This window comes from Macrotis lagotis, chromosome X, assembly GCF_037893015.1.
Source record: "Macrotis lagotis isolate mMagLag1 chromosome X, bilby.v1.9.chrom.fasta, whole genome shotgun sequence".
NCBI lineage: Eukaryota > Metazoa > Chordata > Mammalia > Peramelemorphia > Peramelidae > Macrotis > Macrotis lagotis.
Genome location: NC_133666.1, coordinates 3101571 through 3126576, shown reverse-complemented (window position 1 = coordinate 3126576; position 25006 = coordinate 3101571). Strand labels below are relative to the sequence as shown.

The window sequence follows — 25006 nt, the reverse complement described above, 5'->3', positions numbered from 1 at the left end:
TATACCCTGAAGAGATGATGAAAATGGTAAAAAACATCACCTGTACCAAAATGTTCATAGCAGCTCTGTTTGTGGTGGCAAAGAAATGGAAACTGAGGGAATGTTCATCAGTTGGGGAATGCCTTAGCAACCTGTGGTGTATGTATGTCATGGAACACTATTGTTCTATTAGAAACCTGGAGGGATGGGAATTCAGGGAAGCCTGGAAGGACTTGCATGAACTGATAATGAGTGAGATGAGCAGAACCAGAAAAACATTGTCCACGCTAACAGCAACATGGGGGTGATGATCAACCTTGATGGACTTGCTCATTCCATCAGTGTAACAATCAGGGACAATCTTGGAGTATTTGTGATGGAGAATACCATCTGTATCCAGAGAAAGAATTGTGGAGTTTGAACAAAGACCAAGGACAGTAGTCCTTGGAAAATCATAAATTAAAAAAAAATAAAATCTTCCTTTTATAAAAAGATGCTTCTTTACCAATTATTTCGACCAGTTTATATAATGTGGGAATTTTCTTTAAAGGTTTGATCAAATTTGCTTGTAAATCCATCTGATCCTAGAGGGAGTTCATTTAGGGCTTATTTAATTTCTTTTTCTTAGATAGGGTTATTTCAGATTCTAGTTCTCTTTATATGGGCAGTTTATATTTTTATAAACATTTCATTCAAAATCATTTTTTTTAATTTTATTGGCATAAATTGAGTAAACTAGTTAGGTAAACTAGATTCTAAAAATGGTTTAAATTTTATCTTCATTAGTTGTGCATTCACTTTTTTTTTCATTGTTTAATAGTGGTAATTTGATTTATATCTTTTTCTTTTTTTTTTTTTAAATCCATGCCTGGAATGCACTCCCTCCTTACCCCAGCCTCATAATGGAAACCAGGACTTAACTTTGGTTTGATGTATCTAATCCTTTGGCTGTTTATTCCACTCTTTCCTCTAAGATCCTTTTGATTTACAGGCTTTCTTCCCCAAGAGGGGGGATTCTCACTTATTGCCTCCTTTGTTTCCTAAACAGTAAAATTGAGATTTTACTTCCCAGGAGTTCTTTTGGGGAACAATTGAACATGTCATCAGGGATTGGGTTTCCCTCGATACCTTTTCCTTTCCTCCCTGCAAAGCCATTCATTCAAGGACATTGGTTCCTGTGCTGTTCTAGATTTTATTTATTTTGAATTGTACAATTTTCCCCTAATTCTTCCCTCCCCCTACTCCCCACAGAAGCCAGTCTGTTAGTGTTTACATTGTTTCCATGTTATACATTGATCTCAGTTGAATGTGATGAGAGAGAAATCAGATCCTTAAGGAAGAAACATAAAGTATAAGAGAGAGCAAGATCAGACAATAAGATATCAGGTTTTTTTTCCTAAATTAAAGGTAATCATCTTTGGTGTTCGTTAGATCTCCATGATTCTTTCTTCAGTTCTAACATGTAACAAAATGAGTTTAATTCTCCCTGATATTCAGATATTACAAATTTCCATTTCCTTGCAGCTAATATTCCTGTCCCCTCAACTTTAAAAGGAAGGGTTTCTCTTCCTGAAGTCTTTTTATTGTTTTTTGCAAGGCAATGGGGCTAAGTGACTTGCCCAAAGTCACACAGTTATGTAATTGCTAAGTGTCTGAGGCTGCATTTGAACTCAGGTTCTCCTGACTCCAGGGCCAGTGCTCTATCCAGTGTGCCACCTAGCTTTCCCCCTGGAGTTATTTATTAGTTCACTGCAATTCTTCACTACCTTGCCTAGGACAACTGTCATGTTTTGCTCAGTGTTTTGCTTGCTGGAGGCAATTTGCTTTCTTGTACTACAGAAGGAGATGAGACCTGAGATAAGGAAGAAAAAGGATGAGTCACAGGCACTGTCACAGCCAACATCTTCCCACCATGTTGCACAGTTGGATGTACTTGGCCAACCCATAGGCTGATTTGTGTTCTGCAACATTTGAAGATCGATTTCCCAACATCAAATTCTAAGTGTGTTTTGTTATCTCAGTAGCAGGTTCATCACCCCTGAACTTCCCTATTATTGTCAAACCTTTGATACTTGGATGAGAGATACGAGCAGTAGCCAATGTATTGACAACACAATTTTTCTTATTCTTAATATTGTCTTTCATTTTTCTTTATTTTGGACTTATAAGTAGAAAGTGCAAATACACACACACACACACACACACACACACACACACACACACACACACATATATATATATAATATTACATACACACACACACACACAAACAAAATTGGGCTATTTGGTGAGTAACACCTGGCAGAAATGGATTGATTCAAATACAGTGGTTGCTATAATTAGTCCATGACTGAACTCATTATCTCTCCCCCAAAACCTTCTTCCCTCCTAACTTCCCTATTACTGTCAATGGCCCAGTCCCCAGGTACACAAACTAGGTATCATCATTGACTCATCACTGTTTCTCTCCCCACTCCACCCCATATCCATTCAGTTTTCAAGTTCATTCTTCACTGGAAGACACAGTAGACAGTATACTAGGTCAGGATTGAGGAAGATATGAAGTGACCCTGGGCAAGAAACTACCTCTATCTGCCTCAGTTCCCTCATCTGTAAAAAAAAAAAAGGATAATAATAATAACACCCCCCTCTCCCAGCCTCATTGTAGGGATTCAATGACATAATAATTGGGAAGCTTTTATCACAGTGCCTGGCACCTGGTAATTGTTCCTTAGATGTTATTTGTCCATCCTCCATTCAGCCAATTGATCTTCCTAAAGCACTGGGCTAACTCTGTCACCCTTTTAATTCAATAAACTTCAGTGACTCCCGATTGCCCCCAGAATCAAATATCAAATAATCTGTTTAAATTTTTAAAATATTTTATTTTTTTCAATTACATGCAATGGTAGTTTTTGCCAATCATTTTTTTTGAGTTTTACATTTTTTTCTCTCTTCCTTTATTTGATTATTGAGTTTTGGTTTTGATTCTCTCCTACAAAATGACTCGTTCACACCAACAAAAGTAAAAAGTACATTTAATAAAGTGATTATAAAACAGGTAAAAATAAATCAGTTTTACAGCAAAAGTAACCAATAAGTCCTAATTATAATAAAAAGAAGAGCAAAGCCTACATAAATATTAAGAGAAAATATCACAGATTCGGGGCAGCTTCAACATCTGAATCAAAAGCAGCCGGGGAGTCCCAGGGTACAGCCTCCAGAGTCCGGATCAGGAAGGTCCTAGGCAGAGTCCACTTTGTGAGTGAGACTCCAATTAGGCTAAGGTCTAATTAGATTTTATTTAGCTTAAGAACAAAGAAGGCTTCTTGCCAGTTTTTTGTGTATTAAAACCAAATTTTCCAGGTTGTCCAAGGAGGGAACCACCCTCCTCGAACCCCAAGAATTATGGTGTTTACATTCAGGAATGGCTACTTCCTGAAGAGATAAGCAATGTGAATCATGAACAGCCTTGAGATTCTGACCAGGACCAATCAAGGACATTCAGCAGTTCTTTTAAATGCTCAAGTTGTTTTAAAATATGTGCATGAGATCAGTCCTGCTCATCTCCCTTCCTTGTACATCAGGGGTGAATTGGGGGTCAGTAATTCTCTGTAGCTAAACTATAAGGCCTTACTATGAAAAATCTTATATATTAACCATGCACCCTTTCTTCCCCTTCCCCTAACAGAAAGAAATCTAATATAAGCTATACATGTATAAGCATGCCCAAACATAGATCTATATTAATCATATTGTGAAAGAAGAATCAAATCAAAAAGAAAAAAAAAATAGGGAGAAAAAATAAATAATTTCCAGTGACACTTTTCCAACTGCTCTCTGTCCAGAGCTGTATGCCGCCAGGGTCTGAAGTTCTAAGGTGGCTGGACGAAAGTTCGCTATGAAAGCTGTTAATTGGGTAGAATTTGGGGGGGGTCATACCTAAAAGCCAGAAAGCCATTGCCAGTGCCTTGAAATCCCATAATGAATATCTCACTGCCAGATTGGTTACCTTGTCTGAGAAGCCACTTACTAAAAAGGCTTACTATAAGGAAAATGTGGTCAAGCCTGACCTTGTGGATGAGTTAGAGAAGAAGTACATGCCCTGAAGATTCCTGTGCCAGAAGATAAATTCACTGCCCAAGCGGATGCAGAAGAACAAGAAGATGTAAAAATTGGTGCTGATTTCACGGAAGCTTCAAATGCTAGGATTGCAGACCTTCAGAAACAGATGGAAAAGATCAAGAATATAGTGCCTTTTGAGCAGATGACTGTTGAAGATTTAAATGACGCCTTCCCTCAAACCAAACTGGACAAGAAAAATTATCCTTATTGGCCCTACCAGCCAGTTGAGAACTTCTAATTGGGCCTCAAGAGAAAACTGTGGCCATTCTGTCGCATGCTCCTGAATCTGGAATAAAGCAATTAGTAGTGTCTTAAACAAAAAAGAAAGAATACCGAAGACAACTTTTAACAATGAACGATAATAAGATTTAGTCTTTGTTCAAACTCCACAGTTCCTTCTCTAGATATGGATGATATTTTCCATCACAAGTCTTTTAGAATTATCTTTGATCAATAAAATGTTGAAGTGACCAAGTCCATCATAGTTGATCATCACCAAATGCTGCTATTTGTGTGTTCTTGTGGCTCTGCTCACTTCACTCAATATTATAGTACCTGCAAGTCTTTCCAGGCTTTTCTGAAGTCGCATCTCTCATGATTTCTTATAGAACAATAGTGTTGATCAATTTGTTCAGCCATTCCCCAATGGATGAGCAGCCCCTCAACTTCTAACAATTTGCCACTATGAAAAGAGCTGCTATAAATATTTTTTTTACATATGGGGGGGGTTACCCCTTTTTATGATTTCTTTGGTATACAAACCTAGTAGTGCTATTGCTGGGTCAAAGGGAATTCAGTTTTATTGCCCTTTGGATGTAATTTCAAATTATTCTCCAGAAAGGTTGGATTAGTTCACAACTTCAGCAACAATGCATTACTGCCCCAGTTCTCCCACATCCCCTCCAACACTGATCATTTTCTTTTTAGTCATGTTTGCCAATCTGTGAGGTGGTACCTCAGAGTTGTTTTAATTTGTGTTTTTTTTCTAATAATCAGTAATGATTTAGAAGATTTTTTTAAATGACTATAGATCTGCTCATCATTCTTATAGCAGAATAGCATTCCATCACAATCACATACCACAACTTATTCAGCCATTCCTCAATTGATGAGCATCCCCTTAATTTCCAACTCCTTGCTACCAGAAAAGAGCTGCTATAAACATCCTTACACATATTGGTCCCATTGCATCCTGTTTTCCCATCCCTTCAGGAATATATACCTAGTAGACATATTACTAGGTCTAAGGGTATGCATGGTTTTATTGCCCTTTGGGCATAGTTCCAAATTTCTCGCCAGAAAGGTTGGTTCACTTCACAGCTCCACCAATGACACCATCAGTGCCCTAGTTTTCCCACATCCCTTCCAACATTGATCATTTTCCTTTCGGGTCATATTGGCCAGTCTGATAGGTATGAAATAGTACCTAGACCTGTTTTAATCTGCATTTCTCTAATCAGTAATGATTTAGAGCATTTTTTTCATATGACTGTAGAATTCACCTGAGAATTACCTTTTCATATCCTTTGGCCACTAATCAATTTGAGAAATGACTTGTATTCTTATAAGTTTGACTCACTTCTCTATATATTTTAGACATGAGTCCTTTATCAGAAAAATGAATTGTAAAAATTATATCCCAACTTACTGCTTTCATCGTGGTTGCACTGGTTTTATTTGTGCAAACCTTTTCAATTTAAAGTAATTGAAATTATCCATTTTGTCTTTTATAATATTTTATATCTCTTCTTGGGTCACAAACTGCTTTCCTTTCCATTTATATGACAGATAAAGTAGTCCTTGTTCTCCTCACTGACTTACGTTATCACCTTTTAAGTCTAAATCCTGCACCGGTTTCGACCTTATCTTGGTATAGGAAGTGAGATGTGGGTCTATGCCTAGTTTCTGCCAAACTGTCTTCCAGGTTTTTAATCAAAGAGAGAGTTCTTATCCCAGAAGCAGGAATCTTTGGGTTTTTCAAACAGTAGATTACTATAGTCATTTACTGTTGTTTCTTTTATAACTAGTCTATTCCCCTGATCCACCTCTCTGTTTCTTAGCCAATAAGAGACAGTTTTGATGGCTGATGATTTATAATATAATTTCAGATCTGGTATTGCTAGGTTTGCTTCCTTTGTATTTTTAATTCCCTTGACCTTTTAATCCTCCATAAGAATTTAGTTACTGTTTTCTTTCTGACTCAGTAAAGTAATTTTTAGAAGTTTGGTACAGCAAGGAATAAGTCATTTAATGTAGGTAGAGTTGTCATTTTTATTATATTAGCTCAGCCTACCCATGAGCCATTGACATTTGTCCAGTTATTTAGATCTGATTTATTTGTGTGCAGAGATTTTATAGTTGTTTTCCTATGGTATCTGAACTTGCCTTGGCAGATAAATTCTCAAGTATTTTTGCCTACAGTTATTTTAAATGGAATTTCTCTTTCTTGCTGCTGTGTTTTGTTCATAATATATTGAAATGCTGATGATCTGTGGTGGGTTTATTTTATATCCTGCAACTTTGCTGAAGTTGCTAATTGTTTCAAGCAATTTTTAGATGATTTTCTAGTATTCTCTAAGTATATCATCATATCATCTGCAAAGAGTGTTGAGCTTTTAAAGCCTTCATAACTTGGCCCCTTCCTAGTTTTCCAGGCTTCTTCCACTTTACTCCATCGACCCTGCCCCCAATTGGTCTTGTTTTACCTCAGGCTCCATCTTAATTCATCTCCCACTTCTAGACATTTTCAGTGGCTCTGCCCCAAGCCCCAAATTCTCTTCCTCCTCATCTCTGTAGCCTAGGTTACCTGCCACCCTCCCAAGTCTTAGCTTTTTGCGAGTCCTCCTTGATCTTAGTGCTTTTCCTCTGACACCTTCTCCAGTTTATCTGACATGGATCTTATTTCTGCCTATTTGTCTTCTCCATTAGAAAGAAAATGACCTCTATAAGAACAGGGCCTGGTTTTTGCCCTTCTTTAATCCTGTAGTGTTTGACATATAGCGGCTACTTCCTAAACATTGTTGAAGTTATTGACTTGGACAAGGAGAAGGTTTAGGGAAAAGCATAGAGTTCTGTTTTGGACAGTGTTTTCTACGTACCAAACCCTTTGCTAAGCCTGGAAGAAATAGAGAATGGGGGAGACAACAACACAAATAGCAGATTTCGCCCCCCCCAAGTTAGATTTTTCATTTCCTCCATTTGGTTTTTCATTTACCTCATGATACTTAGGGGCAGTGGCAAAACAAATGGCAAAGTACATCTTTTATTTTTGTAAGGTAGTCAGATTAAGCAACTTGCCCAAGGTGACATAGCTAGGTAATTATGAAGTGTCTGAGGCTGGATTTGAACTCAGGTCTTCCTGACTCCAGGGCCAGTGCTCTATCCACTGTGCCACCTAGCTGCCTCCAAGTGTCTGTTTTTTAATGATTTCCATTGACAAAATACTATACCTTTCTAATCTTGAGCCATTTTACATGTCAAGGACTTTCTTGGATTAGGAACACTTTCTTTTCTGGGTCTTTGGGAGCTGGGGCTATTGGGGTGAAGTTAAGTGCTACCCTACAACTTTAAACCCACTAAAATATTGCTTAGTGAAGAATGTGGCCCTGTGTAGCCAACACGTTTCTAAGGATCTGACCCAGATGATAGATTTGTGATGCTTCCGGTTTTTTTTTTCTTCTAAAGGGCCAGATGGTCATGTGACCAGGTACAGTTTGGAATGGCTGCTGAAGAACAGCTATGAAGGGCAGAAGCAGGCCGCCCAGCCAAAAATTTTGTGGAATGCAGAGATCTACCGACAGGCCCAGGTAATGCCTGTTGACTTCCAGAGCTTTTTGGAGACCAAGGATGGTTTGAAGGAGTTTCTGCAAAACTTCCTGCTCTATGGAATTGCATTTGTCGATAACGTCCCTCCAACTCGAGAGGATACCGAAAAGCTGGCGGGCAGAATCAGTTTGATCAGGTAAAACCAGAACCTAGACAACATCTAGTTTCTAAAGTTCGCCAGGATTAATTTACAAAGCCTGAGGACCAGAAATACAACAAGACTTAATTACTCATTTTCATGCATAAATTCAAAATATTGTGTGGCACTCCAGCCTCTGGTACTTAATTTTTTGCTACAATTTGTAATCTTTCCAAACTAGAATTTCTCTTTAAGAGCTGGAGGTCTATGGAGCAATCCAAGAGATTTGCCAGTCCACTGATTCCCCAGGTGTGAATTGGACAGTACTATATTATGTTTTGAAAGGGTCTAGAAACAAAAATAAAGTCAAGGAAAGGTGAATTCTGGGTATGTCCTTCTCAAAAATCTAGAATTAGATGGTACATTAAAAGACAAAAGGCTCATAAAGGATTCCCATGGGTTCAAGAGGAAGCAATGAACTGCCTCAACTTTCTAAGAAGAATAGGAACAGTTATAGCAGGAGAATTGAAGAGGCCAAGACAGTCCCAGACATTCTCTGCTAGAGCACAGAAAAAAGGAGGTGATCAAATGTCCCAGGAGCTCATTTCAATGCCATGCTTGCTCTGTGGGTGCATGGGGTGGAGGGGAAATACAGGGACCTCAAGAAGATGCAGACCTATGACTGGTCCAAAACAAGGTGTATTTTACACAAAACATAAGCAAAGTCTAGACAGGATAATTTGGCAGATGGCGGTGGGGAGCAGGCAACTCACCTAAGCAATCTGGAAAGGAGGCAGCAATAGATTTCTCAAGGATCAGGAGAAAGGACCTTCCAGCTCAGGCAGCCAGAGCCCTGGCCAGAAAGCAGGAGCAGGTAGGACCATTGGGCTGCAACAGAGAATGAAAGAGGAGTCTAAAGATTTAGGTGGGAGGAACAGAATCAAACAAAGGACCATGGCAACAAGACCTATTGAAGTTTCTCAAGCAGGAGAGTGGCATGGTATTTAATGTCCATATTTGAGCACTATCAATCTGTTCATCGTGTGGAATATAGGTTGGGAGAGATGAGTCAGGGAGACCAGTTAGGAAACTTGGCTAGGCTGGGGATGTTCTTCTGGAGCAAGCCCCAGACAGGGATTAAAACTTGATGAGATAAATGTAGGGAGCCAGAACTGTTGCAGGTCTGAAAGGCATGGGTAGAGGAAGGGTGAGTGGCAAAGCAAGAGTCTAGGGATGCACTCATTCTCAGTGGTTTTTGTTACCACAGCAGCAAGTTGGTTGTGTCTACAACATGGTTGGGGGGCCAGGGGAGGGGAGGGCACTGGACTCAGAATCCTAAAAAGGGTAGACATGTAATCCTTATGAGTCATTTCTTCTCTTGGTTTCTGGAGATGATAACAAAGTTACTGTTTGAAAAGCATTGGGTGAGTTCTATTGGGTGAATGGGAGCTCTGCTGTGTCATCTGCTGGGACATACTGGTAAGAGCCAAGGAATTCCTCTTGCCTTCAACTGGTACCAACTGTTTGACTATAGACTGTAAAATGACACAAAGAATAAAGACCTGGCTGGTCTGCTCTGCCAGGATCAAATGGGAGAACAGGTAAGAAAGCTGGCAGCTGCCAAGTTCCCAACAGCTCGGAAGTCTCACTGGCATCGACCTTTTCACTGTCCTTGAAACAGTCGTTTCTAGGGGCCCAATCCATTACGGTGGATCCATCCCCCAACTCATTGGTTCCATCTTCTGGATGTTTCCTTCAGGTTGGGCCAGAGGACCTGTAGAGCTTGGGGCAAAAGTTTATTCCTTCACACTTTCCAGGAGTTTTCTCCTCTGTACAAAGAGGACAGTGGCAGACTCATTGACCTCTAAAGTCTAAGTCCAGGATCTTGTGGTCTTCATTCAATGTCTCAGTGGACAAGCTCTCCAGCCCTAAGGGCATCCTCTCTCAAGACTCCTCCCATAGACAACTTGAGACCTGGGCTATTGGAGATTGGGGTTCCAATGAATCTGAGTGCATGGATGTGTGAACCACTTGCCCAAACTGGCCTGGGTGACAAACAGATATGGAAAACCAGAGGGTCCTGTGGCAATTCCCCTCAAGTGCTAGCAGCAAGAGGGAGGGAGGGAAGACTGAGCCTCTCTGTGGCTGCAACTATGGAGCCCCAGGAATATTGTGGCACATATACATTTGAGTTTCTTGGAATGACAAGAAACAACTTCATGTGTTTCATATGCATGTTCCAAGCACATCCTGGGAAGGGAGAGTAGCAGAGCTAGTGTTCCCACCAAGTCTACCCCTTACCTGGCACACACTGTTCTCCACCAAGAAGATGTTCTTTAGCTCAGGGATGAGGGACAGGGGATGATCTCTGTTCTCAACAGTCTATAAGGATGGGCTGAGTGTAGATGAATGAAAGTAAGAAGAAATGTAGACTAGAAAGAAACACAAAGTTTTTTTTTAATGAATTGTCATTCACACAAGACAGGGAAGGCCCAGGAACAGACTCAAATTTTCCTCCATACAGCTCAGTCTACCAATACTAATCTAATCCTGGGCTGCAATCACAGAGATCCCTCTTGCAGGGCGAGGGGAGGTGCTAGTCCTGCTGTCATTTGCCATGATCAGACTACATGTGGTGTACTAGGGGTAAGGGGGTGGGGAAAGAGGAGACTGGGAAAGAAGAGAAGAGTATATTTTTTAAAGAATATTTTTAAGCTGAAGAGTGGTCAGAGTAGGGTTATCAGGAAGGATAAGGCCTATGGGGCTTCATTAAGAGAGCTGGGCATGGGGCAGCTAGGTGACACTACAGTGGATAGAGCACTGGCCCTGGAGTCAGGAGGACCTGAGTTCAAATCCAGCCTCAGATACTTAATAATTGCATGGCTATGTGACCTTGGACAAGTCACATAACCCCTTTGCCTTAAATAAATAAAAAAAAAATAAGCAAGAGAGAGACAGAGACAGAGTCATCAAGCCATGTCTAGCCTTGGAAAAAAGAAAATTGGAGGGGGACATCACAAGTAAAGAGGAATTAGGCCAGCTCTGCTTCACCCGGTTTACAACCGGGAACCTAAAAGGACTACCCAAAGAGGGAAGGACCTCCTGAGAAGGGAGGGCTCCTCTGCCCTTGAAGCTTTCAGACCAACAGCAATTCTTCAGGTCTAAGCTAGACTGGGTGGATCCTGAACTATGTCCTTCTCAGCTTTGAGATCTTCTACTGAGTTGGATAGATGGATAAATGAGATAACTCATGTCAAAGAACAGAGTCGTATATTCATAAGATCTCAACCTGGAGAGGGGACCTAAAACTGAAGAGAAATGAATAGGGACAAATGGAAAGTTTTAGACATGAATTAAGAAACGTAGCAAGGTATAGAATGGGAGGAAAGCTTCTGCCTGGCTTAATAGGAGTTTGTGGGCAAAAGGCTTCAAGTTTTTCTCCATGAGATGTGAAGTGATTGATGTAATCTCTTCCTCTTGCAATCCCAGAGATACTTGCAATTCCATTAACACTTTACCTAGATTCCATTCAGTCCTTACGATGGCCCAACAAGGAGACAGAGTAGATGGCATGTGTTGTCACTACATTAAAGCACCTGAGAATCCAATCTTAAGTCCCTTTCTCAGTGAACGAATCAGAAATAAAACCTTCTGACTTTCTACTCAAGGTGTCAAATGTTGGTCAACTTCCATTCGGACAAATTTACCCATTGTATTTGGTTCTTAAGTGCCACAATCTTAGGACACAGATGAAAGGTGTCCATTCCCTTGGATGGTTAGTGGTATGAAAACTATGGCCAGAAAGACAGAGGAAGGAAATAGGGATGGTTTGCCGGAAAGAGAATCCATAGGGCGTTAGGGGTCTCAGACTGTCAGATAGTGGGGCTGTCATGAGTAAGCCAGTCCACATGGAGTTAAAATTCAGAGCTCTATCTTAGTGACTATATAAAACAACTTCCTAATGATAGAGTTGGCCAGAGAAATAAACCCTGTTGGATGTGAGCTCTCCATTGTTGGAGGTATTCAAGCCAAGGTTGAATGCCCACATGTTAGGGCGCTGTGGGGTAGATGCAATCATTGGGTGAAGTTTGTGTCAAATAATCTCCAAAGTCCTTCCAAAGCTGATATTCTAGTCTGGGGTTCTAAGAGGCCACTTGAGGTTTTGGAACCCCTGATGATTTATCACATTTTCTACTCTAATGTCAACTTCTTGACGGGGAGATCACTCTCTGTCAGTCCCTGAGGATATTGCCATATTTGACTTTGATCAGATTTGTTATCTTTTTTTCCAGATTTTTTGCCCATTTGTCTTGCTGATTCCAACCAAAAACAATTAGTAAGATAGATAATGGGGAGACTATTGAAGGGAAAAATGAAAACGTCAAGCAATTCATCTTTCATCTCTTTATCTCCCAGAGAAACCATCTATGGTAGGATGTGGTATTTCACTTCTGACTTCTCCAGGGGAGACACAGCGTACACCAAGCTAGCCCTGGATCGCCACACGGACACCACCTATTTCCAAGAGCCTTGTGGGTATGTAAACTTGCCTCTTAGTCTGCTGGCCCTTTGCAGTGCCATGCTGAAAGGTCAGTGATATGCATTGGGTTTTCCTGCCCTTGTCCTCCTGGAAGCACAGTCATTTGAGGATTTCATAGTACTCATGGACCTGCTTTTAACTTGAGGAACCCTCAACACTTTAAACAGGAAAGTAAAACGATCCAATTATAGAGGAAAGGGTTTAATGTTTTACCAAGTTATTTTTTCCCAAAGCAATTGACATTAATAAGTATTTCATTTTCAGTATTTAGCATATCATTTTGTTCCTTGGAGTGACTGTTGTATAGAATATAGAATTTCATTTCTATAGGGAAAAATCCTTTTCTCCACCCATTTTGCAAAGAAAAACCAGCCACAAGGTATGTGTCCATTCTTCCCATCCCTGGGCACCCACTCAATCCACATTGATCTTTTCCCCTTCCTTGAAAATGAAAACCGCCCTCCCTACATGGCTTCCTCCTAAGCAGAATATGCATTTTCCTTGATGAAAACAGAAAGGAAGAAATCCTTGGCTTTCACAAGGGAGCGGTGACCAGATGTCCCCCCCACCAGCCTACTGGAACTGGGCAGAGAAGACAGAGCTAGGCAGATGATGCCCCTCTCACTCTGTTGTTTGTCTGAGAAGGGAGAGATAGTCATGTTTTCTTTGCTATACTTGTCTAACTGGTTAGGGAAGGGAGAGCTATTTTGATGTCTCCCTTCCAAACCTGTCTAACTGGTTCTCCTTACCCTGTCTCCAGTGTGAGGGGAAGGATGGACTGATAATGTTCCTGCTTCAACTGGAGCATCTCCAGCCATCCCATCCCAGGTGGCTGTCACTGTTGATGGCCACGCTTTACTTCCCCTGGAAAACCTCAAGCTCTTATTTACACCAACACTGCATGGAACCTGGAGTGAGTCATGAGTCCTTAGCATATAGAGGTCCAGACTTCTGCAGGATGCCCATATCCAAAGTAGTCACTGTAACTTAGGCCAACTAAGGGGTGGGAGATACTCCTCAGGCTTCCATTTCTCAATGCCAGCAATTCAACTTCATTAATCAATTGGATTAGACAATACAAAAGTAAGCCACCAACCTGACTTCTAAGAGCTTGCCAGGAAATATATCTTATCCTAATCCTCAACAAGTTTCCCTCTCTGCCCTGCCAGGGGCCATGTGTATCCTTTGAGGTGGGTGCCCAGAATGTCACCAAATTGCTGTTGAGCAATCAGCCCTGCCCTTGAGCTGACTCAGGGTATTCAAGTCTCAAATGCAGTAAATACAGGCATCAGCCTCAGTTGTTCCCTAAGAGCAGGCTGAAAAGTAGGGGTCTCTGCTGGGTCTTGTAGTTCTAGTTATGGGTGTTAGTTTGCAACCCTCAAGTTCAGATCCATGGTCGATTACCTAAGCTCCTGATAAAAGGAAGCTTGATCAAAGCTACTGTACTAGCTGTTCAATCATTTCCGACTTTGGGAACCCATTTGGACTTTTCTTGGCACTGAAGTGGTTGGCCATTTCCTTCTCTGGCTCATTTTATAGTTAAGGAAACCAAGGCAAAAGAGGAAGTGGCTCGCCCAGGAGCACACAGCTAGGATGCATCTGCGACTGGATTTGAACTCACTAAGATGGGTCTTCCTAACTCCAGGCCAAGCATTCCACGCCACCTAGTTGCCTTTTGTCATTAGTGAAGGTTTATTAGTTCTTTATCAGATTTGGGGGACATAGTCATTATGCAGTTGTTGGCCAAACCTGGGGAATACACATGTCATCAGTAGTTATTTACAAAATGGGAGTGACGTACACATCATCAGGAGTTGGTTACAAAATTTAGAAAACAAAAATGTCGGGGCCAAAGTTTGGCCCTCCAGTTCTTAGCTTATTATAGCAACTCAACTGATGTATTTGTTGACTGATTGAATTTCTTTTTCTTTTTTTTTTTTTGGTTTTTGTAAGGCAGTGGGGTTAAATGATTACCCAAGTTCATACAGCTAGGTAGTTATTAAGTATCTGAATCCTCCTGACTCCAGGGCCAGTGCTCTATCCACTGTGCCACCTAGCTACCCCCTGATTAATTGAATTTCAATGTCTGCCACCTACCAGACCCACAGCAAAGTTCTCTCACCCAGAAAGAATTTTAAGTCCCATACTAGGTACTGTAGGCACAGTTTCAAAGAAGAAAAAACAAACCAGTCCTTCCTGTTACGTTTACATTCTATCCTTGGGGATAGGAGCAGTTAAGCAAATAGTACTTTAGAGAACACTACCCACCAAGGATATAAAGAAAATATTCCTAGTTTGTTTGTTTTTGGTTTTTGGTTTTCTTTTTCTTCTTTTTTTTTTTTTTTTTTTTGGAAGAGAAGAGTTCTCCTAAACTATCTCCAAAGGCATTAGGCATTTTCAGAATGACTCACCTACGTCAAGTTCCAGATACAGGAGATAGGGTGAGGCCGGAATGGCAAGGATGTTTCAAGAACCTAGAAAGGAAGACTTTAAAGCCATTTCTTTCCTTGTCATTTCTCTTTTGTCCTGGAAACAGTAGGAAGCCTCCCACAAATAGTTAATTAGAAGAGTTGGGCTTCAGAGAGATCATTTAGGGAGCCATGAAAGGCATTTTCTATTTTTTCCCCAAATTCTCTTTTCCATTCAAATTGGATCTTCTGTTCACCAATGAGCAGCAGGATTTCTTGATTTCCCTTTTTTCCTACCTTTAGTATTCAGGTATTTCACTGTCTCAAACATGAAGGGACTGGTGGTAGAACCCTACTCGTGGATGGATTCTATGCAGCAGAGAGGGTTCTGGAGAGGGCTCCTGCAGACTTTGACCTCCTCAGCAAAGTGCCACTGAAACACGAGTATATTGAAAACGTGGGAGAATGTCACAACCACATGATTGGAGTTGGGCCAGTCTTGAACATCTACCCATGGAACAAAGAGCTCTACTTGATCAGGTGAACACGGACTACTTGTCCCTGACCTGGACAGAGCATGCGATAAACTACCAGAGCCTTCCAGTGTGACTCTTGAATCTTCAGTTGACCCTCCCCATCAAAATCTGCCACACCCTTATATATCTGTGCTCCATCCTCAACATATTGACATCTTGTAGCATGAGGGCCAATCCCTTTGAGGAACTTCCTGGGAATCCTCTGTCACGGGCTTTCTCACCAAAAACCTTTACTCCAGGGAAAATCTCTAAAGAGGGTCTTGGGTGAGCTCAGAATTTGAAAGTCACAACCACAATAGAGGATTGGATGCAGGAGAGTTCAATGTCACACATTTCCTGAGAGACAGAAAATCCCAAATCCTCTAAATCCTCCAAATGAAGCCTGTCAGCCTCATTGACTCAACAAATTAATCAGTAGAAAAATCATAGTCACCTTGAATGTGTACAAGGCATTTTTACTAATGAAGGTATCAGTTGTCTCTTCTGCAATATGGACATACCAGATCATGTTTTTCCTGTGTCAGAAGGCAACCTAACAGGATAGATAGAAAGTAGACCTAGGAGTCCAGAAGGTCTGCCTCAGACTCAACCTGGCTAGATAAGAGATTGCAGAAGTTGCCCATCTGCATTATTTTCCCCTACCTTCCTCCCAGGCTCTCAGGATGACCTCAGTGATCATTGTCTTTAGGTTAAAGCCTCATTTAGAAACTATTGTTCTTTTTTCTGGGTCATCACATAGGTACAACAATTATGACCGTGCTGTCATCAACACCGTGCCTTATGATGTCGTCCATCGTTGGTATGCAGCACACCGAACCCTCACAACAGAGCTGAGGAGGCCAGAGAATGAGTTATGGATCAAACTGAAACCGGGCAAAGTGAGTTTCCCACTTTAGAGATGGGATGAAAGTTGTTTACCCTGGAAATGATGATAGTGGAGCCAAGGAGTTAGGTATTGGGCTTCCCAGTTGGTTTCTTTGCTCTTACTTTCCCTGTGAACTTGAGATGGTCATGAAATACATGAGAGTGGATGAGACTCCCCCTGAAGTAGCATAGAGGAATAAGAGAAGAGGACCCAGGACAGAGCATTCAAATGCTTAGGCCTTCTGCCTCGGAAAGTCGAGGGAAATAGCACAGCAATGGTATTTTGTATAAAGGTGCTGATTAGTCTCTAAAAGTGCTGGCCATCAGACACCCAGCAGCCCAAATTATCTCCCCCAAGCCCAATTCAGACCACACCACTCCTCTGCTAGAGAACTATTGGTGGCTCCCTACTCCTTCCAGAAGAAAAGATAAAAGACTGAGCTTGGTCTTTAAAGAGATTATATCTTTTATGCCTTAGGAGAAATCTGATATCTTTTAAGGAAGAGCTGAAGAATAAGAGGAAAAGAGAAACCACGGCTATTGATCAGTCACCAAGTAGTCATTAAGCACGGAAAGACAGAAATGGGAAAGTCTTTTGTCCTCACAGAGCTTGAATTCTGTCGTATAAGCTGATCCAAGGCCATATGAGGAGGGGGCACTAGCAGAAGAGGGATCTCAAAAGGTCTCATTGGCAAGGTGGTACATGGGTAGACCTCCAAAGAAGCCAGGCAGCCTCAGAACAAACTGCTCATTTACGAGGCCCTTCCAAATGCTCCTCTGAACTTCACAATGTTCCTTTCGAGGAGAACGTTCACTATGATGGGTTTTCAGTAAGTGTGGTTCACAAGGCTACCTCGACAGAAGTGGCTGAACTGAGTATACATCCTTTTGAGCAGACTCTTCCCATTCTGCTGCCTGGCTTCTTTGGGTTCTATCCATCATGAGGTCATTATTTCAGCCAGTTCAAGCCATTCAAGTATAGGTACTATAGGGTGCTACCATTTTACCTGTGTAGCTTCTAACAGGGCCTTCCCCAAGGACTCCACAGACACTGAACATTCAAATATGGGACTCAAACCTTTATTTTAAAATAATCTTCGAGCAATTTGGACCTTTGCCCAAAAGGCAACTTAACTTTGCAGACTCTTTCACCCTGCAATATAATTACTAGGTCTGTATCCCAATGAGATCATTAAAAAGGGGGGAAAAATCCATATGTACAAAAATATTTATAGCGGCTCTTTTCATGGTAGCAAAATATTGGAAATTGAGGGGATGTTCATCAATTCCGGGATTGTTGAACAAACTGAGGTATATGAATATATTGGAATGCTCTTATTCAATAAGAAATAACAAGCAGGCAGATTTCTTAAAAACCCAGAAAGATGTACATGAACTGATGCTGACCGAAATGAGCAGAATCAAAACACTGTATACGGTAACAGCAACAGTGTGGGATGATCGCCTAGGATGGACTTGTTCTTCTCAACAGTACAATGATCCAAGACAATTCCAAAACACTCATGATGGAAAATGCCATCCACACTCAGAGAAAGAACAATGGAGACTGAGTATGGATAGAAGTGTACTGTTTTCACTATTTGTTATTAATTTTATGGCTTTCACAACATGACTAGTGTGGAACTATGTTCACATCATTGCACACATATAACCTATATCAGATTGCTTGCCCTCTTGGGGAGGGAGAGTGGGAGGAAGGGAAGGAGAAAAAATTTGAAATTCAAAGTCTTTGAAAAAATGGATGTTGAAAACTAACTTTATATGTCATTGAAAAATAAAATAAAATACCACATCCCCCTCCAAAAAAAGTAACTTCCACTGACTTCAGAGAATCTCATAGTCTTCTCTTCTGATGGTGTCCTCTCTATCCTTCTGTTCATTCACAGGCCTTATTTATAGACAACTGGCGTGTTCTCCATGGGCGGGAATCGTTCACAGGTTATCGTCAGCTGTGTGGCTGTTACCTGACAAGAGATGATGTGTTAAACACAGCCCGCCTCCTTGGACTTCAAGCTTAAAACTTCATCACAGAAATAAAGTCTTGACAGCCACTGAGCTTTTTGGTTACCATCAACATTTCCATTAGCCTCCTAGAACACCCCACTGTGAAACCTTCTCTCTCTTATTACTGACATAGGGACACAAGTAAGGGAGAACCTCCTAGACACCAAAGTCCCCCATCCAACGACAAAGCACTTCCCAGTCTCTTCCACCAAGCAGGCATTTGTTTTTAGTTCTTGGGCCTTTTGGTGATCCAGATCAGCCCATCCCCATGTGGAGAGCACCCCACGATAAATCCCTTTGTCTCTGAATCCCTTCAGATGGGCCCAAACTAGGACTAATATCGCTGAGAGCTGGAATCAACTCCATCATTTAGTCCATTTTAGAGATTAAGAAAGCTGAGGCCCTGAGAAATTGAAGCAGTGATTCCAAGATCATCTAGTTAGCTTGCATCCTAGTCAGGATTCAAATCTAGGTCTCCTTCCTGTCCCTCAAGGGAAAGGTCAGAAGGAATCTCAGTAGCTTTCTACCTTCTATCCTTTGCTTCCTAGCAAGGCCAGTGAGCAGAAATAAGCAGGGGATCAAAAATTTAAGTTTAGATGGTACCTCAGAACTAGTCCAGTTCCCTCATTTGATAATAGGGGAAGAGACTTATCCAAGTTCACACGAACAGTAAGTGACTGGTCTTGGATTTGAATACAAGACCCTTGACTCTAAAAACCACTCAGCTTTTGGGTTGGCAGAGCCAGAATGTGACCCTTCATCTCATTCTAAATCTAATCCTTTCTCCTTTGCTGACATGAGAATTATGGGATTCAGAACAGAAAGGATCCTTAAACATCATCCCATGAAAGCCTGTGATTTGATGAGGAAACTGAGGCATAGATAGGTCCAAAATTGCATAAGCACTAGGGAACCTAGTTGGGAGGCAAGAACCTTGAGCGCCAAACACCTCACTGACCCTTCATCTAGCTTACCATAAAGTTTGTTACTAGAAAGTCCCGATTGCCTTTCATTTCAGAATTCCCATACTTTGACATTTTCATCCCTAACTATATTGGTTTCCTAGAACATAATGTAATGGTTGTAGTTCTCAACCACATCAATCACCCTTGGGACTTGGGGGGGGGGGGGATTGCCACAGGATGGCAGAGAAGTGACGTTAGGGACCATCTGATTAAAAACCCATCATTTTATAGATGAGGAAACTGAGCCAAGGAGGAAAAAAGGCACTCATGGGATCGTGAATTTAGATCAAAGTCTCCTAGAGGCTATCAAGGCCAGGCTTCACATTGGACAGAGAGCTCCAATGCCTGTGCTTCACATCACATAGTGGCAGAGTCCAGGCCCTGGGACCCCAGATTAGTGCACCATAGGAGGACAGATTTCAAAGAGATTTTCAAAATAAACTAGACCAACTACCCAGATTTGATGTGGAAAGACCTGATGCCAAGAGGGGGCAAAGGATTTGCCTGGCTCATTTCTCAGCAAGCAGTAAAGAAAGATGATTTCTTCATCAAAATCCCTGCATTGGTCTGTTTGTGTAGCTTGCTGCACAGAGAAACAATCTGGCATAACCAGTAAAATGTGGCTGTTTTTTGAAAGGTGTATTCAGGGGCAGGAAGGGGAGGGAATAAGAATTTCTAGAGAATTTACTATGTGCATGAATGGAGCTCATTGAATTCTCACAACCACCCCAGGAAGTAGGGCCTATTATGATCCCCATTTTCAAGAGGAGAAAACTGAGGCAAACCGAGATGAAGTGACTGAGGCTGGATTTGAGCTTAGACTTTTCTGACTCTCTGTGTACTGTGGCGCCCCCTGGCTACCTAGAGGTCCTGCTGCTGCCGATAATCACAAGACCCTAGATTCATGTGGCTCCCAAATGTTTTTAGAACATTCTACATATATTATTTCATTTGAGCTTTCCAACCCTTACAGTAGATGGAAGAAGCAATAGCATAATTTTTCAAATGAACACATGGAGGTTCAGAGAAGTATTGTAGTCTAGTGGATAGACAGCCTACCTTGAAGTCAGAAATACCCAGTTCCAATCCCACCTTAGATAACTGCAACCTGTGTGACCCCAGGCAAGTCCTTTCACTTCTCAGTGCTCTGGACAACTCAAAGAAAAGTTGCAAGAATTGCTGGTCTCTTAACCAAAGAGGGAGTCTCCTTACACAAGGAGTTCCTAAGGAAAGAACAGATCCATACCAAAATAACAACAAACCTACTTGCAGAGCATTTTTTATAAAGGTTTTATTTATTTTGAGTTTTACAATTTTTCCTCTGATCTTATTTCCCTCCCCCCACCTCGCACAGAAGGCAATTTCTCAGTCTTTACATTGTTTCCATGGTATACATTGATCCAAATTGAATGTGAAGAGAGAGAAATCAGATCCTTAAGGAAGAAACATAAAGTATAAGAGAGAGCAAAATTACAAAATAAGATAACAGGGTTTTTTTTCTAAATTAAAGGAAATAATGCTTGGTCTTTGTTCAAACTCCACAATTCTTTCTCTGGATAAAGATGGTATTCTCCATCGCAGATACCCCTAAATTGTGCCTGATAGTTGCACTGATGGAATGAGTGAGTCCATCAAGGTTGTTCATCACCCCCATGTTGCTGTTAGGGTGTACGGTGTTTTTCTGGTTCTGCTCATCTCACTCAGCATGAGCTCATACAAATGCCTCCAGGCTTCCCTGAATTCCCATTCCTCCTGGTTTCTAATAGAACAATAGTGTTCCATGACATAACATAGACCACCGTTGGCTAAGCCATTCCCCAATTGAAGTTCATTGACTTGATTTCCAATTCTTTGTCACCACAAACAGAGCTGCTATGAATATTTTTGTGCAAGTGATGTTTTTACCCTTTTTCATCATCTCTTCAGGCTATAGACCCAGTAGTGGTATTGCTGGATCAAAGAGTATGCACATTTGTGTTGCCCTTTAGGCGTAGTTCCAAATTTCACTCCAGAAAGGTTGAATGAGTTCACAGCTCCACCAACAATGTAATAGTGTCCTAGATTTCCCACATCCCTTCCAACAATGATCATTATCCTTTCTGATCATATTGTCTGAGAGGTGTGAGGTGGTACCTCAAAGAAGCTTTAATTTTGCAGAGCATTTTTAAAGGAGGTAACTGGTCAACCAAAGCATTCCCAGGTCTTTGATCTCTACCCAGGATGGTTTCAACCTTTCCCTGGTAGAGCAGTAGAAAACACTCTTCATTCTCCACATTCACCTGGCCCAGGAGGGCAGAAGGAACCCTAAATCCAGATCGGTGAGGGTTTTCCCCAAAATAAAATTTCTGATTTATCCCTCTTAGGAGGGAAATGCTATATACAACAGAAAACTTATTTCTTATTCCTAGGATGGTAAATCTAGAGCTGTAAAGGCCTTCAGGTGTCCTCCTGTCCAACCCTTCTAATTTTATAGATGAGGAAACTGAGTCCAGAAAGGTGCCCTACTTCACATAAGTAAGATTTGATCTTTGGTCATGGTTGCAAGTCACACTGCCTCCTTCCAGACCTGGAAAGGGAGGAACTAGATCCAGGGGCCAACCCCTCAACAAAGGCAACAGTTTTTTTTTAATCCAACAATCCAACTTTTAACTTCGGTGCGAAGGTGATGTTGCAAGTTCTGGATGTTTTCAATGTCAGGATACTTTGACATCCTCCCCTTCTGCCAATATCCACATCAAAGGAATGAGGGAGTAACAGGTACCAAATGAAAGGGTTTCACATTGTGATGTTTTCATTTCATTTCCTCAGACTTTTGCCTAATAACTCAAAGCCCTTTATAGTGAAGTAGCCACTGAACCTTTGCAGGCATTTGATGCACATTCTCAGGGGTCTATAGCTAGTCTCACATATTCTCAGGAGTACTTAAGAAAGGGGAAGACTTCATGACTCTTCAATCTTTAAGAATTTAAATGCCCTACCACTTTGTGCAGATGTGTTCAGTATTGATGTTACTTCATTATCTCTAGTACCTTTTGGCAAGACGTAGTTTCCTTCCTTATCCCTTTTACTGGTCTGTTTTTGCTTTTGCTTGATCATATCAGAATTGGTACCCCTGCTTATTTTTTAACTTCAGCTAAAGTATATTAGATTCTCCTCAAGTCTCTTACCTTTGCTCTGAGTCTCTGCTTGAAGTGTTTTTCTTATAAACAACATAGGGTAGGATTTTGATTTTTGTTCCACTGCTATCCCTTTCTTTTTTTTTTTTAGATTTTTGCAAGGCAAATGGGGTTAAGTGGCTTGCCCAAGGCCACACAGCTAGGTAATTATTAAGTGTCTGAGACGAGATTTGAACCCAGGTTCTCCTGACTCCAAGGCCGGTGCTATATCCACTATGCCACCTAGCTGCCCCTCTTTCTTTTTTTAAGACAGATTTCATCTCATTCACAACATATGATTCCTAATGGTGTGTTTCCCTCCTTCCTATCTTCTCTCCCTTTTTACCCTTTCTCTCCTCAACACAGTGTTGTTTTTGTCCACTGCCTTCCCTGATTAGCCATCTGTTCTATCACTCCCTCCTCCCCCTTTTACTTAATCTCCCAATTCCCTACAAGGTAATATAGATTTCTCTATTCAACTGATTGTGAATATTATTCCCTCTTTGAGCCAATACTGATTAGAGTAAGATTCAGGCAATGCCCATCACCTATCCTCTCCTTCACTGAAATAGGTCTTTGTGCCTCCCATTCTACCTCTTCCTTCCTTCTGCATCCAGTGTATTCTTTCTCATCCCTTATTTTTTATGTCATTCCCTCAAATTCACCTTATAGCCATACCTTTGATGTATATTCCTTCTAATTATACTATTAGTGGTAGAGTTTTTAAGAATTATAAGAATCAACTTGCTATGTAGGTCTATCAACAGTTCAACTCCATTGAATCCATTATCCCTTCTCTCTTTTACCTCTTTAGACTTCTCTTGGGTCTTGATAGTGGAGATCAAGAATTTTTGTTCAATTCAGGTCTTTACCTTATGAAACTTTGAAATCCTTGAAAATGAATGATCATAATCATTTTTCCCCTTAAAACATTATACTTAGTTCCACTGGATAGGTGATTCTTGGTTATGGTCCTAGCTCATATACCTTTTAGAGTAGCATGTTCCATAAACTGATCCTTTAATGTTGCAACTGCTAAATCCTATGTAATCCTGATTTTGAGTCCCCGGTATTTGGCTCCCCAATGTTTCTTCTGGGCCATTTGCAAAAATTTTCCTTGACCTGAAAACTGTAATTTGGCTATAATGTTCCTTGGAGATTTCATTTGGGGATCTCTTTCCTGAGGTGATTCATGGATTCTGGAGGGCCTATCCTGACCTCTGGTTCTAGGGTTTCAGGATAGTATTCCATGATAATTTCTTTTTTTATATTTTTTTTAGGTTTTTGCAAGGCAAATGGGGTTAAGTGGCTTGCCCAAGGCCACACAGCTAGGCAATTATTAAGTGTTTGAGACTGGATTTGAACCCAGGTACTCCTGACTCCAGAGCCAGTGCTTTATCCACTGTGCCACCTAGCCCCCCCCCCCAAGTGATAATTTCTTGAAAGATGCTGTCCAGATGTTCCTTTTGATCATGGTTTTCAGGTAATCCAATGATCTGCATTGTCTATTTTGGATCTATTTTTGGGGTCACTTGTTTTTCCAAAGAGGTGTAACATTTTCCTCTATGATTTCATTATTCTTTTGAATTTTTTGTTTCTCTTTTTTTTTTTTTTTGGCTTTCTTGAAGTCAATGGAATTAAGTGACTTGCCAAAGGTCACACAGCTAGGTGACTATTAAGTGTCTGAGGCTGGATTTGAACTCAGGTCCTCCTGACTCCAGGGTTGGTGCACTATCCACTGTACCACCTAGCTGCCCCTCTGTTTGATTGATTCTTGATGTCTCATAGTCATTAACTTCTGCCTGCCCAATTCTACATTCTAATGAGTTGTTTTCCTGAATTAACTTCTGTCCTTCATTTTCCATTTAGCCAATTGTATTTTTTAAGGAGTTGTTTTCTTCAGTGAATTTTTGCATCTCCTTTTCCATTGGCCAATTCTGTTTTTAAGTAGTTGTTTTCTTTTTCCAGACTGTTGACTCTTTTTTCATAATTCTTTTGCATCACTCATTTATTTTCCCAATTTTTTATCTACCTCTCTTATATGGTAATTTAAGCTCCTTTTTGAACTCTTTCATGAGCTCTTTCTGGGCTAGAGACCATTTTCCATCTTTGTTTGGGGACTTCCTTGCCCACAGGTATTTTGACATTGTTGTCCTCTTCTGAATCTCGGTCTCCCCTGTCATATAACTTTCTGTGGTCAGATTCTTGTTGTGGCTGTTTTACTCATCTTTTTGACCTTTTCCCTTTCTTTTAAATTTGAGCTCTGCTCCTGGGGTGGAAGGGGCACTCTCTTTGGCTTCTTGTTTCAAGAACTGCAGGCCCTATCTGTTTATTCAGTGCTTATACTGCTGTTGCCCTGAGGCCCAGGGGGACCCCCATGTCTGATGCTTCACTGAGAGGGTGGAGTGGGGGTAGCTGGCACTGCTGGAGGTAGCTTAGCTGGTGCTGAGCCAGTATCTTAACGCTGGTGGCTGGCACGTGCTGAGGCTAGTGAGGTGTTTCCCT

General features: G+C 41.1%; 1 protein-coding gene and 1 pseudogene across 5 annotated transcripts in view; both read left to right on the top strand.

Moving 5' to 3' along the window:
• The window catches only part of TMLHE (trimethyllysine hydroxylase, epsilon), a 126502-nt gene extending 108070 nt beyond the window's left edge, over window positions 1–18432 (top strand). For all 5 annotated transcript variants that reach the window (XM_074204920.1, XM_074204919.1, XM_074204921.1 and 2 more), the window contains 5 exons: window positions 7789–8065; window positions 12425–12544; window positions 15260–15496; window positions 16232–16370; window positions 18264–18432. In XM_074204920.1, coding sequence (XP_074061021.1) covers window positions 7789–8065; window positions 12425–12544; window positions 15260–15496; window positions 16232–16370; window positions 18264–18395 — 905 coding nt within the window. In that variant the 3' untranslated portion in view covers window positions 18396–18432. The remainder of the gene's footprint in view (window positions 1–7788; window positions 8066–12424; window positions 12545–15259; window positions 15497–16231; window positions 16371–18263) is intronic.
• Window positions 2389–6266, top strand: LOC141503128 (ATP synthase peripheral stalk subunit d, mitochondrial pseudogene; annotated as a pseudogene).
• Window positions 18433–25006: the final 6574 nt, after the last annotated feature.